The sequence below is a fragment of the Vipera berus genome (assembly GCF_964194415.1).
Source record: "Vipera berus genome assembly, chromosome: 6".
Taxonomy (NCBI): Eukaryota; Metazoa; Chordata; class Lepidosauria; order Squamata; family Viperidae; genus Vipera; species Vipera berus.
Genome location: NC_138208.1, coordinates 34,667,809 through 34,680,800, shown reverse-complemented (window position 1 = coordinate 34,680,800; position 12,992 = coordinate 34,667,809). Strand labels below are relative to the sequence as shown.

The 12,992-nt window shown below is 44.7% G+C and overlaps 1 protein-coding gene across 1 annotated transcript in view; it reads right to left on the bottom strand.

Annotated features, from left to right (window-relative positions):
* The window catches only part of NRCAM (neuronal cell adhesion molecule), a 173,731-nt gene that overhangs the window by 117,666 nt on the left and 43,073 nt on the right, over window positions 1–12,992 (bottom strand). Inside the window, exon 2 of the mRNA XM_081331619.1 lies at window positions 2,897–3,073. Within this exon, the coding sequence (XP_081187745.1) occupies window positions 2,897–2,984 (88 nt within the window). The 5' untranslated portion in view covers window positions 2,985–3,073. The remainder of the gene's footprint in view (window positions 1–2,896; window positions 3,074–12,992) is intronic.

Below are 12,992 nucleotides of genomic sequence, written 5' to 3'. Positions count from 1 at the left end.
GACAACAGATACTAGTCACTTTATTAGCAAAGAATCAGCATAATTTCTCACATAGACTATTTGGAACCCTTGTTTAATGTTGCATTGTCAATTATGAATATTATTTGTAACTTATGTGGGATAATTAGCATTGATACATAATAATAATAATAATAATAATAATAATAATAATAATAATAATAATAATAATAATAATAATAATAATAATAATAATAATAATAATAATTTAATTTTTATACCGCCCTTCTCCCGAAGGACTCAGGGCGGTGTACAGGGCAATACAATAAAATACAATATATAAAAATTAAAAGAAATATTAAATACAGTAGCCCAATTAAATAAATTAATACAAAATGTTAAAATACCCCTAAACCCATCAGACCAGGCCGGCTTGTTCAAATAAATATGTTTTTAGGTCACGTCGGAAGGAGCGAAGGTCGGGAGCCATCCGGAGCTCCACCGGTAAACGGTTCCAAAGGTCTGGCGCGCCCACAGAGAACGCCCTCCCCCTGGGGGCCACCAGTCGACACTCTTTGACCGACGGCACCCTAAGGAGGTCCTCTCTGTGGGAGCGCACTGGACGAAGGGATGTTGATGCCGGCAGCAGATGCTCCCGTAAGTAACCCGGACCCATGCCATTTAGGGCTTTATAGGTCGTAACCAGCACCTTGAATCATACCCGGAGGACAACCGGAAGCCAATGCAGCTCACGGAGTAGAGGTGTTACATGGGAGTATCGGGAAGCCACCACCACCACTCACGTGGCTGCATTCTGCACCAGCTGGAGCCTCTGAGTAGTCCTCAAGGGCAGCCCCATGTAGAGAGCATTGCAGTAGTCCAAACGGGAGGTCACGAGTGCATGAGTGACTGTGCACAAGGCATCCCGGTCTAGATAGGGCCGCAACTGACGCACCAGGCGAACCTGAGCGAAGGCCTCCCTAGTCACAGCTCCTATATGATCATCCAAGGAGAGCTGTGAATCTAGGAGGACACCCAAGTTACGAGCCCTATCTATGGGGGGTGATATCTCACCCCCCATAATTAGTGATGGAATATTCTGAATTTCCCGAGACGCCGGCGCACACAGCCACTCAGTCTTGTCAGGGTTGAGTCGAAGCCTGTTCTTCCCCATCCAGACCCGGACCGCCTCCAGGCAACGGGACATCACAGAGAGGGTATCACTGGGGTGGTTTGGGGTAGAGATAAAAAGCTGGGTATCATCAGCATATTGATGATACCCAACCCCAAAACCACGAATGATCTCACCCAGCGGCTTCATATAGATGTTGAACAGGAGAGGCGAGAGGACCGACCCCTGAGGAACTCCACAAACAAGAGGCCTCGAGGCCAACCTCTGCCCTCTTGCCAACACCGACTGCAAACGTCCCAGGAGGTAGGAGGAGAACCACCGTAAAACGGTGCCTCCCACTCCCAACCCCCGAAGACCCCCAGTAAGATACCATGGTCGATGGTATCAAAAGCCGCTGAGAGGTCTAATAAGACTAGGACAGAGGAACAACCCCTGTCCCGAGCCCGCCAGAGATCATTCACCAGCGCGACCAATGCTGTCTCCATGCTGTACCCGGGCCTGAAGCCAAATGCCTTGGATGTTATGGAAATAGAATTAATGGATGGCATAGCCTGTCCACTGCAAACAAAAATCAATCAATATATAGAATTAAATGAAAGAATATGTAACAGAGATGGAATGCCATTTCATTACCATCTATTTGAATACAAAAATCCGACATTAATATTTGAGTGAGAACCATTAGTTCAAGTTACAATGGAAATTATAACTCTGTCTTTATGACATGGGCTTGAAAAACAAATTAGCCATTCTTGCCAAGGTGATAAAAATATAAACTTCAGCAGAGTATACATACCACTGTCTTCTGATAGCCTTTGTAATAAAACAGTGGATTCTAAATACTCTAAACAGTGAGTTATAAGTACTTTAGATAATTATGTGAACTGCATGTAAAACCAGAGTAGATTTTAATGGTTCTAGATGTCTGTTCTTCCTCTGGTTGGTGTATATTATTGTTTATTTTTAGAATATAGCCTTTTTAAAATCTCAGTAATTACTGCCTGTCAGGTCCCCAAATCCTTATTATTTTCCCTGCATATATGCTCTTGTTTTGGGGCCTGCCATTCTGCTGGGAGGAGGGGGGAATTTGCTTTTGCTAGGGATAACTTTCTCTTTCTACTTTTCCTCTCCCACCTCTATCCACTTGAGAAAGGAATGTGTCTTCCTTATCAGGGAGATGGTTGCAGAGAAACGAAACTGGAGAAGATCTTGAGATGCACGCCAACTGTGCCAATTACCCACACATTGTGCCACCTGTGGATTGGCTGGATTTCAAAAGGACACTATGACTCTGGTGGGGGGAGAAATATTGCTGGTTTAACTATACCATTTTAGTGAGATTTTCTTGCCTTGACTTCCTATTGTCACTAACCCCTAATAAAAGTTTCCTTTTGAGACAATGCCTGTTTCAAGAGTTCTGCTTTCTTGGGTGGTTAGCTGAGGTGGGTCCTTACACTGCCTTTCAAATATTTTCAATTGTACTCTGTTAAATATACTTTTCATTGCTAAGTCACTAATTAGGTTATGAGAGCTAAGATAATCAGAATACTAATTGTTGATTTTGGATATATTCTACATGCTGAAATGGCAATTAATGGAACATTGAGGTGAAAAGGAAAAACAAAATTTTATAATGAACAAGAACTTCCTGCAACTAAGGGGAGTAAAAAAGTGTCTTTGAATAGATACACACATATTCTTTGCAATGCTATATTGTTTATAGATTTGTTCTAAGTTATCAAGATATTTGTTTATAACAATCTGTTCAATCAATCTTTCCTTAGATTGTGAACTGTTAGTACTTACAATCAAGAGGTACATCCAATGCAGTAATGATTTGGCATAAAAAAAGAACCAAATGTATTCTTTTTCCAGAGATGCTGTGAATATCCATTCTTATTCAAAGATGGACCATGAAATTCACTCTAGAGTTACAAGCTCAACTTTCTGTTCTTTAAGATTTCTGGAATAAAGTTGTGCAATCTAGAAAAGAAGCAATGCCACACAGAAAAAGAGAAGTGAATGCTGTAATTATCTTGAGTTACAAATTAGTATGATTCTATATTATGGCTGTTTCATCAGTCATAAAAATCAACAAACATCAGAATATGGAATATAACATGTAAAATAATATGTAAAACATAGAGACTCTAAATACAATTCTAATACTGTATTTTACCTTTTATATAAAAGAGGTTTCAAACTGATTCTAAGCAGAAATTCTGATGGCAAATCAGAAATATATGAAGTCATTCTTTGATAACAATATAGCAAAACAGCAAGGAACCTTGTCAAAATTAATTTAATTTTCCTTCTTAGGTAGCTGGTGCTGTGTAGCTCAGAAAAAGAATACACATTCCTATATCTGAGACAGAACACTACATGAGGGATGGCTATGGTTCAGGGCAGCGGTGGGATTCATCCAGTTCACACCAGTTCAGGAGAACCGGTAGCTAAATTTACCTGAATTCGGAGAACTGGCTGGCTTCTGGAACTCCAGTCTAGGCCTCAGAGGCCTCCTAGGCCTAGAACAGCCCATTGGAAGTGCATGATGCCACTTCTGGAAATCTGTTCTCTGCATTGGAGGCCCAGGCCTACATCACATAGTAGAACCGGTTGTTCAGGTATTTGAATCCCACCACTGGTTCAGGGAATTGGTTCCCAGCTCCTTCCTCTTGTTGAGTGAATTTGAATCTCTTATAGGTTTTACTCTTACTAAGTGTCATTATTTCAGGCATCAACATTATCATATTCTGTTTCATTTATTCAGAGGACCAGTTTATAAATAATTTGGGTATAATATTTTGTCATTACATTAAAATCCTTAAAAATTATTTCTCTTCAAAAATCATATAAACTATAATGTATACTTCCTGTGATTTATGAACACATTATATTCTTCTTACTATTAATGTTCCTACATTAAGCAAACTATGGTGGCCCCATTAATATCCTAGCCCTAGCCCTGTAGAACAGGGTTTTTCAACCTTTTCACCCATTGTACCACTTTTAGGATATGGCAACATCCAAGTACCACTAGTCGCCTAGCAAGGTGTCAAAAACCTGATGACCAAAAAAAGGAAAAAAGTGATGAAGTACAGGTAGTCCTTGACTTACAACAGTTCGCTTAGTGACTGTTCGAAGTTACAATGGCACTGAAAAAGTGCCCCCCAAGCCACAGACGAGCAAGACGCCTGGCCACGCTCTTCCTCCTGTCCGAGGTTTTCATTGTTGTGAGCATTTCTGTTGAGGATTGGCAGTGGAGATGGGGTGGTGTTTGGTTTTCATTTCCCCCCCACTGGGTGGTTGCCTCAGGTTTTGGACACTTCACATGACCCTGGGATACTGTGACTGTCATAAATAAGAATCAGTAGCCAAGCATCTGAATGTAAATCACAAGACCCTGGAGATGCTGCAACATTCCAGCTGATTGGCGCTTCTTCAGGGCTCAACAGAAGCACCAGGATCAGCGCTGAGCTCCAGCTGGAGCCTGGCGCTGATCCTGGCACTTCCGCTGAGCCCTGACAGCCCTGAAGCGCCGATCCTGGCGCTTCCGCTGAGCCCTGACAGCGCTGCAGCTCCAGCCATGTCTTGCTCAGGCTTGTACGGTGCTGCGACCGGTTCAGCTCATTCCCCTCTCCACTACCACTTTTCTAGCATGGTTGCGTATCACCTGCCAGGTGCAAATGTACCACAGGTGGTACCTGTACCACTGGTTGAAAAGCCCTGCTGTAGAATATCTGGGTCTTCACTCCTTTCCTGCTTTTCCAGAAAATTGTTACATTCATATAGAGTATTTAAAATTGCAGGGGGAAAGAAAAAGATATATTACCATAAGTGGACAGAAAGCAGGATCTACATCAAGTAGATCCTGCTTTTTTTTTTGCCCAAGATGGCGGCGACCATGGGCGACATTCGCTGAGCTCTGCGGTGAGCCGACACAATGGGGGACCGGGAGGCTCACGAAAGCCCAGCCGAGGGACATATTCGGAGGGGGGGTGTAGGAACAACAGGCTAGCACCGTTTCGCGGTGTGGAGCCTTTCCCCCCCCAGAGAAGTAGCAGCGGCAGCGGCAGCGGCCGGGCAGCTTGTAACCTGCCCCCGATCAGCTGGTGCTCTGGATCAGCTGTCGGGCGCTGTGCTGGCTTGAATCGATCGCTTGCTTCCACTTACCTCGGGCGCTGGGGAGCTTCGTTAGACTGAAATGACTTCAGCAGCCTAGGATCCTGCTGCGGACCCCTGGATGGACTATCTGGCACCTGAACTCAATTGGAGGGCGGCATTTGCAGCCGCGTGGATCTCTCTACTCCTGTTACTCCTGGCCTTTTTGCTTATAAAATGGCCGCGGATTCCCGTTTCGGCGTGGAGGCTATGGGGGAGACTTTTCTGCCTCCTTCTTCTTTTCATAGGACGATGGAGATTTGGCTGCTTGAATCTGAGCACTTGACATTTATGACTGAGTTCCCTGCTGCCCTAGGAATGGATTTAGCATGTTTGGATGGCCTCTGCTTGCTACTTTCCAAGATGGATTGGAGGCTGGAACAGGATTTGGGACATTTTTTCTCCTGTTCCCGTGACCTCCCTATGATGTTCCGGAAGGAGTCTGTGACAGGCCGTGGTGAGAGGGCGGCCCTTGACTGGCTATCAATCCCCTGCTGGTGTGAGAGACTAGCAGGGGGGATTTTTGCTCCCCCACCAATGCTGCCCTTATCCATCCCAGGCTGGATCTCATGGCTAGGTGAGAGGACAGTCATGGGCTCTTGTCTGGACCGGCTCAGGTGAGAGCAGAGCCGGATTGGCGGATTGCTGGATGAAGACATGTTCCAGACTTAATGTTTTTACATCTTAACTAACATCTTATCATCTTAATAACATCTGACCCCATTTGTGAACAATGGCTCATACGGACAGTTCTATCTCATGGCTCGAGTACAATACTCTAGATCAGACTTGTACGCCCTCAGGGGGGGGTTTCCCTCCTGGATACGACCAGCCTCCCTTTCTAACATTTCCCTTGATGACGGGCCCAATTGTTGGGACCCCGAGAGGTGGCTGGGCTTAACTAGGGGCCTCTGGTGGAGACACATTAAGAGGCCCCTGATATATTTTTAGCTAGGTATTTTAAAGGGTTAGGGATGGGGAGGGACAGTAGGGTGGGGAGGGATTTTTTAATTGGTACCCAGTCTGGGCCTATGAAGGGTCCCGGCGAGATAGGGTTGGGGGCGGAGACTGCTGGTTCTGTGTGTGCTGGGGTGGGGCTGCAAATCCCCACGACGATGGGGAATGGTGGCAGGTGCTTGCACGGAGGGCCATATCAACATCTGGGATCGCACCCCCGCTGTCTTCGAGCGGTGGCGTGCTCCGACCCTCCGGTTAGCACCCTCTTGCCCGGGGGTGAGGGTGATCTGGTCCCTGAGCTTAGGCTGGTTTATTTTAATGCCAGATCCGTTGTTAATAAGGCTCCCCTCGTTCGTGACTTGATCGAGGAGGAATGCGCGGATCTGGCGTGCATTACGGAAACTTGGGTGGGCTCCGAGGGAGGGGTCCCTCTGACTGAATTATGTCCCCCAGGTTTCCGTGTGCTACACCGGCCACGGACTCAGGGCAGGGGTGGAGGGGTGGCGGTGGTTATCAGGGAGACTTTATGTCCGCGGAAGACCACCATTGTCCAGACTGGCGGGAGTGAGACCCTCCTCCTGAGATGTGGCCCTCAGGTTCAGATGGGCTTGTTGCTCACATACCTGGTGCCCAGCTGTGTAGCAACAGCCCTGCCCGAGCTGCTCGACACTCTCTCAGGGTTGGCGGTGGAGTTCCCCAGGCTTATGGTACTGGGTGACTTCAACCTGCCTTCACTGGGAGGGTCGTCTGAGTTGGCTCGGGAGTTCATGGCTTCCATGACAGCCATGGGCCTGACCCAAGTAATTCAGGGCCTGACTCATGCGGGTGTTCCTGTCCGGACAGTGGTTGGATAATCTAGGAGGGGGTTTACCGGTCATTGTTCCCCTGTCATGGTCTGACCATTATCTCCTGCGGCTGGTCTTCCCTTATGCTACCCCCCACTGCTGGGTGGCGGAACCGACCAGGTGGTTCCGCCCCAGGTGCCTAATGGACCCGGAACGGTTCCAGATGGCGCTTGGGTCTATACCCATCGCCCTCACCCACAGCCCAGTTGAAGCCTTGGTTGATGCCTTGGATAAGGCAGCCGCTGAGGCACTCGACTGTGTTGTACCCTTGCGACCCCTGACCCGGCGCAGATCCCGTTGGGCGCCATGGTTTTCTGTGGAGCTCCGGGAGATGAAGCATTGGAGACGGGGTCTAGAGAGCGGTTGGAGATCCACCCGATCCGAATCTGACCGATTGCAGTTAAGAACCTTTATAAGGTCTTATCTTGCGGCGATGAGGACAGCGAAGGCTAATTACTTCGCTGCCCTTATCGCGTCCGCAGATAATCGCCCGGCCGCCCTGTTTAGGGTGACTCGCTCCCTTATTATCCAGGAGGTGAGGGAGGATCCCTTGCAGGGGCGGGCTGAGGAGTTTAGCCATCATCTGATGGACAAAATCGCTCAGATCCGGGCCGGTTTGGACTCTGACTGGGCAGAGTCTGACGTGGAGGAATCGGACGGTCTTGAGCATGTTATCTGGACTGAGTCCGATCCTGTTTCCCCTGATGATGTGGACAGGATGATGAGGAGGCTGAGCTCCACCACCTGTTTGTTGGACCCGTGCCCCTCCTGGCTGGTTTATGTGGCTCGGGAGGAGACACGAGGCTGGTTCCAGGCAGTAATAACTGCTTCCTTGAAGGAGGGTGTCTTCCCCGCCTCCCTGAAGGAGGCGGTGGTGAGACCCCTCCTCAAGAAGCCTGCCCTGGACCCAGCTGTTTTAAATAACTATCGTCCGGTCTCCAACCTCCGCTTTCTGGAGAAGGTTGTTGAGAGTGTGGTGGCCCATCAGCTTCCTCTGTTCCTGGATGAAACTGATTATCTGGACCCATACCAATCGGGTTTCAGGCCTGGGCACAGCACGGAGACGGCATTGGTCGCGCTGGTGAATGATCTCTGGCAGGCTCGGGACAGGGGTTGTTCCTCTGTCCTAGTCCTATTAGATCTCTCAGCGGCTTTCGATACCATCGACCATGGTATCCTACTGCGGTGTCTCAGGGGGTTGGGAGTGGGAGGCACTGTTTTGTGGTGGTTCTCCTCCTATCTCCTGGGCCGCTCGCAGTCGGTGTTGATGGGAGGGCAGAGGTCCGCCCCGAGGCCTCTTGTTTGTGGAGTTCCTCAGGGGTCGGTTCTCTCACCCCTCCTGTTCAACATCTATATGAAGCCGCTGGGCGAGATCATTCGTGGTTTTGGGGTGGGGTATCATCAGTACGCTGATGATACCCAACTTTTTTTCTCCACCCCAAACCAACCCAGCGATGCCCTCGCCGTGATGTTCCGTTGCCTGGAAGCGGTCCGGGTCTGGATGGGGAGAAACAGGCTTCGTCTCAATCCTGCCAAGACTGAGTGGCTGTGCATACCAGCATCTCGGGTCAACCAGACTATTCCATCTCTAACGATGGGGGGTGAGGTGTTACCCCCCGTTGATAGGGCTCGCAACTTGGGCGTCCTCCTGGATTCGCAGCTCATTTTTGAAGACCATATAGGAGCCGTGACCAGGGGGGCTTTTGCCTAGGTTCGCCTGGTGCGCCAGTTGCGACCCTACCTGGACCGAGATGCCCTACGCACAGTCACTCATGCGCTCGTGACCTCCCGTTTAGACTACTGCAACGCTCTCTACATGGGGCTTCCCTTGAGGACCACCCGGAGGCTTCAGCTGGTGGAGAATGCGTCTCCTGATACTCCCATGTAACACCTCTACTCCGCGAGCTGCATTGGCTTCCAGTTGCCCTTCGGGTGAGATTCAAGGTGCTGGTGATGACCTATAAAGCCCTAAATGGTGAGGGTCCGGGATATTTGAGGGAACACCTGCTACCAGCATCAAGTTCCCTTCGTCCAGTGCGCTCCCACAGGGAGGGTCTCCTCAGGGTTCCGGCGGTTAAAGACTGCCGGCGGGTAACACCCAGGGGTAGGGCCTTCTCAGTGGGTGCTCCTGCCCTGTGGAACCAGCTGCCTGCGGAGCTTAGGACTGCCCCCAACCTCCGTTCATTCCGCCGGGACCTGAAGACCTGGCTCTTCGAGCTCTCTGGCCCAGGCTGAGAATTTTTTAATTTTAATTTTAACTGGGTTTTAATTTTCTCATGGTTCTATTTAATCTTTTTAAATTTGTTTTAACGTTTGTATTGACTCTCTTTTAAATGCCCTGTAAACCGCCCTGAGTGCTTCGGGAAAGGGCGGTATATAAATCTAAATAAATAAATAAAATAAAATAAATAAATAAGTATATTGAAACAGATCCTTTATCTGCCAGGCAACATTTCAATCCAATACATATTTGATTTTTTCTTCTTCTCAATTGTATCAGATACTGCGGGGAGAAATCTGCCTCCTTTGTAGGGTTGAGAGAAAGTGACTGACTCAAGGTCACCCAGCTAGCTTCATGCCCCAGGGAGGGCTAGAACTTAATGTCTTCTGATTTCTAGCTTGATGCTTTAACCACTACACAAAACTGGCTATTTGAAAATATATGGTACCACTAATATTTCTGAACAGCCACATATTGTCTCAGTAAGATCTGTTTTCAGTTTTGGATACATAAAATATTTATGCAAGTTGAATCTAGAACAAGAATTTGATAGGAAGTCAGTGTATTTAATTCAGAAAGCTGAATTCAGTAAAGGCTTCTTCTAATAGACAATTATAAAATCCCCATTGTAAATGCACCTAGAGAAGATTAATATTTTTAAAAATCTACAGAATTTCAGGCAGATTTGAAAGTAGAAGAAAAGTAGAAGTTAAATTGTAAAAAAATAAGTTCAAAAATAGGGAAAGAAGACAGATTTATGAAGTAGTTATCCGGAAAGGGGAAGCATGAATATCAATGGGATCCTTAGATCAGAGACTTTCTGAGGCAGGATTAGTGATTTGATGTTGTTCAGATGTCACTGAATGCTGACTGGAGACATGAGGATTATCATATAAGAGGCTGGTAGTGCAGCCTCACCTGCAAGAGATAGAACAGCTATGAAGAGCAAAAGAAATCTGAAGTACAGGTAGTCCTCAACTTACATTTCTCTTAGACACCATTTGAATTTACAAAGGCACTGAAAACAGTAAATTATGACCATTTTTCACACTTATAACCATTGCAGCATCCCCATGGTCTCGTGATTTACATTTGGATGTTTGACAACTGACTCACATTTATGATGGTTGAGTGTCCCGGCGTCATGTGATCATTTTTTGCATCCTTCTGACAAGCAGTCAATGGGGAAACTAGATTCACTTAACAACTGTGTTACTAATTTAACAATTGCAATGATTTGCTTAACAAATGTGGCAAGAAAAGTCATAAATTGGGGAAAAACTCTTAACAAATTTCCCACTTAACAACATAAAATTTAGGGCTGAATTGTGGTTGTAAGTTGAGAAATATTGTACTGGAGCTGACATTGCCCCTTCCATTCTAAGCCATTCTGCTATAAGAATAACTTGTTTTATTTTCAGTTTTTATTTACTGAATAAAAATATATATAATTATACATTATTTTTCTGTAAAGGCCACTAAACAACATACACAACAATATGCAAAACAATGGCATACAATATGCATAACTTGTGCAATTGACAAATATACAAAGCACCAACTAATTTATACAATTTTATTTATTGATTGGTCTATTATATTTCTATGTTGCTGCAGTGAAAGACACCATTCATGGCAGCACATCAAAAAAGTAATCCTATACAGTTTTTCAGTAACACCAAAGAGCTAATTGAACATGACTTTCAATTAGCTCTTTGGTGTTACTGAAAAACTGTATAGGATTACTTTTTTGTATACGCATCTAGGAAAGAAGTAATTTCATTTAATGTCAGGATTACATAGAGAGACCATTCAGTATTATATTGCATGTTCCAGGATTTACAGAGACTATTTAGAATGTTCTCTCTCTGAAAACTCTTCATTCTGGTTTCTCTGTGGGAATGTTACAGACAAATAGTTTTGTTTAATTTCTTTTTCCTTCCTGGTTATAAAACAACATAAATTTTACACTTTGTTACATATTAATTAGTTATTGCCATTTTCCAGACAATTGAATTTATGATACTTACCTAAGTTAAAAATAGTTTAAGATATACCACATCTTGCATTTCCAAGATAAAATGTGAATAAGAAAAAAATGAAATACCTTGAAATCTTATGTCGTATTAACATACTTAATTCTTAATTCCTTTTAATGGAATGGGTCTTTTCATACATTTTAATTTATTAAGCATTTATGTACTTTGTCTTTAAATGTACATTTATTTTAAATAGTTGTTTTGATAGAAGATAGATTTGAGTCCATATGCAATACTATGTATTCTAATGAATGTTCTAACAGAAAACTTCATGTTAGCATTACATAATACTGTGCTGAAATACAAAATATTTAAGTTGAATAGCAAATAATTCATCCCAAAATTATGAAAACTACACAAATGGCCATCATTTTGGAAACAAGCCAATATCATTATTTGAGTACTTATTCTTTTGTTACCTTGGCACTGACATTACACTATCCATTATTTCAGCAGGCTTTAGAAAATCCTGCTAGTCAACATTCTCATAGAACACTGAAGCTCTTCAATGTTATTAGACCACATACAAAACAAAATACTGAGCTAGTAAAAAGTAGGGTTATTAATGTCAGATGATATCATCAAGTCAAGTAGACATATGAATTTGCTGTTTTAGTCATTCTTTAATGGTACACATATTCTGGTAAATGTAAATAGCTTGTTAGCTAAAGTGTGTGCGTGCGCACACATGCACACGCACACACATACTAATTATATTTATCAGAATATGTGTCATATATATATGTATATATGTGTGTGTGTGTGTATACATACATACATACATACACACACACACATACACACACATTCCATTATAGCAGTGATGTAATGTCTGGAGATTCTGTTAAAGCCCAAGTGTGTTTGTGTGGAGAGAGAGGACATGGATGTCTCAAAGATGCTTTTTCAAGAGGCAACTGGACTTTTCTTGTTTTTCTTTGAAGACGTTTCACTTCTCATCCAAGAAGCTTCTTCAGTTCTAACTGGATGGTGGGGAATGGAAGGATTTATATTCCTTGCAGACAGCTGGTCATTTGCATTCTTTTAGAGAGTAATTGAGGCCACCTGGAGATTTATCTGTGTCATCAAGGTCACTCGAGTGGTACAAATGGGACTTTCTTTTTTGCAAATGTTGAGAGGATTGTGTTGTAGACCAGGCATGTCAAACTTGTGATGTCACATGATGTCACGCAATGTATCGTAACTTTTTCCCCATTGCCGGCAATGGGGTGGGCATGGTTTCAGCGTGATGCATCTGGCCCACAGGCCGGCAGTTTGACATGACTGTTGTAGACTGAAGATAGATGATCTTGTACTCTTCCCCCTCTGTTGAGAGAGGGCTGTTCAGTTTTGACATAGATGGCCTCTTTGACCCCTCTTTCAAACCAACAGTCCTCTCTGTCCAAAATATGAACTTTGCTGTCTTCAAAAGAATGGCCTTTGTCTTTTAAATGCAGATGGACTGCTGAATCTTGTTCTGATGGGTTTGTTCTATGTTGTTCCATGCGTTTATGAAGTGGTTGTTTTGTTCCCCAATGTTCAGATCTGCACATCTCACTGCATTGTAGTGCATATACCAACTTGCTTAATTTATGTCTGGGTGTTTTATCCTTGGAGTGGACAAGCTTCTGCCTTAGTGTATTGAAGACAGCAAAGTTCACATTTTGGACAGAGAGGACTGC